The 2,755-nt window shown below is 38.5% G+C and overlaps 1 protein-coding gene across 1 annotated transcript in view; it reads left to right on the top strand.

Annotated features, from left to right (window-relative positions):
• The window catches only part of LOC118761996 (low-density lipoprotein receptor-related protein 2-like), a gene marked incomplete at its 3' end in the record, with an annotated part of 50,522 nt that extends 48,319 nt beyond the window's left edge, over positions 1-2,203 (top strand). Inside the window, exons 23-24 of the mRNA XM_036500192.1 lie at positions 782-966; positions 2,164-2,203. Of these exons, the coding sequence (XP_036356085.1) occupies positions 782-966; positions 2,164-2,203 (225 nt within the window). The remainder of the gene's footprint in view (positions 1-781; positions 967-2,163) is intronic.
• Positions 2,204-2,755: the final 552 nt, after the last annotated feature.

The following is a 2,755-nucleotide window of genomic DNA, read 5'->3' on the forward strand; positions in this document are numbered from 1 at the left end:
AATGGTCATACTGGAGCTTCTGGTACAAATGCCAAGCAGTACAGCATGTCATTTACTCTCCTCCAAATATTCAAACTTATATTCAACAGCTATATAATATTGTCCATTAAATTTATATCAAACAGTAAAGCAAGTTACTACATCAGAGAGAAGCACTCCATCGGTTACAACGACAAGGGTTCCGGTTGATCCAAATCAACGGAACAGCCTGCTCGTGAAATTAACGTGTCAGTGGCTGAGCACTCCACAGACATGTGCACCCCTAACGTAGTTCTCGGGGATATTCAGCATGACACAGAGTGACAAGGCCGGCCCTTTAAAATACAGGTACAACAGAAACAGGAAGTAAGAGTGAGGGAAAGTTGTGGTGAAAGAGTACAGCAGGGATCACCACCATCCCCTGCCGGAGCCTCGTCGAGCTTTAGGTGTTTTCGCTCAATAAACACTCACAACGCCCAGTCTGGGAATCGAAACCACGATCCTATGACCGCGAGTCTGCTGCCCTAACCACTGAGCCATTGCGCCTCCACTCACTACATCAAAGTGGCAGTTGAATGTTACTACTAGTTAAACCCCAAGGAGACTCTCTGCCAGCTGGTTTTTGGTGAAATGAAAACCATCAGGCAGAGAATCTGCCTGGGGTTAAATGAGTAGTAACATTCAACTGCCATTTTGATGTAATGACTCGTTTTATTGTGTAGTATACATTACTACTCCATCTCTTCTTGGGATCTTATAACCAACTATTTTGCTTATACTTGTATAATTTTTTTATATAAAGATTGTCCAAACAGGCATGACATATGTGGCAGGTCTAGCTGTTGACTGGATTGGCCGCAATTTATACTGGATCGATAGTTGGAAGAGGACAATCGAAGTGTCAGATCTTGAAGGTGACCATAGAATGATTTTGTTAAAACTAAATCTCTCTCGCCCAATGGCCATCGAAATTGATCCACGTGAAGAGTAAGCTGCAATTTTTTTATGTTCATTTGTGACATTTGTAAAAACAAATCTCAATGTTCCTCTTTGATGTACTGTTTAAATAGTTTTGTCTCAATTACTTAATGAAGTAACTGCCACATTTTTTGGCCTGCAATCGAATTTTTCAAACCCAACTTTACAACCATAAAATATAGGACCAAAGATTCCATGTGAAATACTACATGTTTTGAGAAGCAAATAATGATGTTTGAATGTTTATACTAAAGGTTTATGCTACATGTTTACACCGGATATTTGCCCATTGCTACAGTGCATACTTACACTACATACTTACACTGTATATTTACACTACATGCTTACACTACTTGTTTACACTGTATGTTTATGCAACATGTTTACACTCCATGTTTATACTGCATACTTACACTACATGCTTATACTGCATGTTCACACTACATTTTTACACTACATGTTTGTTCTACATGTTTTACATTGGATGCTTACACTGCATGTTTTCACTACATGTTTACACTGCATGTTTGAACTTCATGTTTACTCTATGTCTACACGATAGTTTTGCACATATTTACACTGCATGCTTACACAGTATGTTTACACTACATGTTTAAACATGTTTGCACTGCTTGTTTACACCACATGCTATTATTGACTTGTATGTCAGAAAATACTGTGGTTCACTTAACAAAAAGAATTTTCCAAGGCAATGGTGTATTTGCGACTACATTTAAACGATGAACAGTTTGCAATTTATGAACTCGGTTTTTAATTTTTTAAAAATGCACATGCTTGCTTTGTAGCCATGAGATTTCAGGGTCAGTCTCATTGTGTGATGCCTTAAGCAAGTTATTTTTCACTATAGCCCTGAGTTGATCTTTGCATGCAATTTTGGTAGGCAGAAACTGTGTGAAAGAGCACATCATACATACATGAATGCTTGTATGTATGTATGAATGTATGTATGTGTTTTTGTGTTTGTCAATGCCACTTCTCAACAACTGGTGTTGGTTTGGTTATGTCTTGTAACTTAGCAGCTAAGCATGATAGACTAATGGAATAAGTACCAAACCTTAAGAGAACAATGAATAACTTCCCCAGCTGCAGTTCAATGACTGAAACAAGTAAGCGATAAAAGATAAAGATACATTGATCAGCAATGGATACCAAACAAATGATCGATATTTTGTTTCATCTTTCTAGATTTATGGTATCCATAACCAAGTCCCTTATTTCTCAACAAGTGAGTCTACATAGCTATAGATTGGTACTAGAAATGGTATTATCTGGCAGTGGTACGACCAGAATTCATCATTATTTTGCTGACCTATTCCTCTCACAAAAAAAAAAAAACTCCTACTATGATATATCTTAGGTGAAACTTGATGATACAATAGTTTCAATAGGAGTTGAATATATCTTTTGTTTTTTGTTTAAGCAAGATCTCTCTGCAACTCATAAACTGCTTAAAAATTGTGTGTCTGTGTCTGTGCATGTATGTGTGTATGTATATGTATGACACATGACACGTGACATGCAATTCCCAAAGGGGCTATTTTACAACAAACTGGTAAGCGCACACAAGGTGGACAGAAAAGGAACCTCACTGAAGGGCTTTGTGATCAACCCAAACACCTGGGGCATGCAAACACAACACTGCCCAGCCTGGCAAACGTGCACCAACAGAGGTTCCTCCTGATAGCAATGGAACAGGGGCTCATAGAAAACACCAGCTATATGAGTCCAGAGCCAACGTATAGCCTTCAGTCCCAGCAGACGACCAGTGCCCAAGCTG

This window comes from Octopus sinensis, unplaced genomic scaffold, assembly GCF_006345805.1.
Source record: "Octopus sinensis unplaced genomic scaffold, ASM634580v1 Contig19045, whole genome shotgun sequence".
Classification (NCBI taxonomy): Eukaryota; Metazoa; Mollusca; class Cephalopoda; order Octopoda; family Octopodidae; genus Octopus; species Octopus sinensis.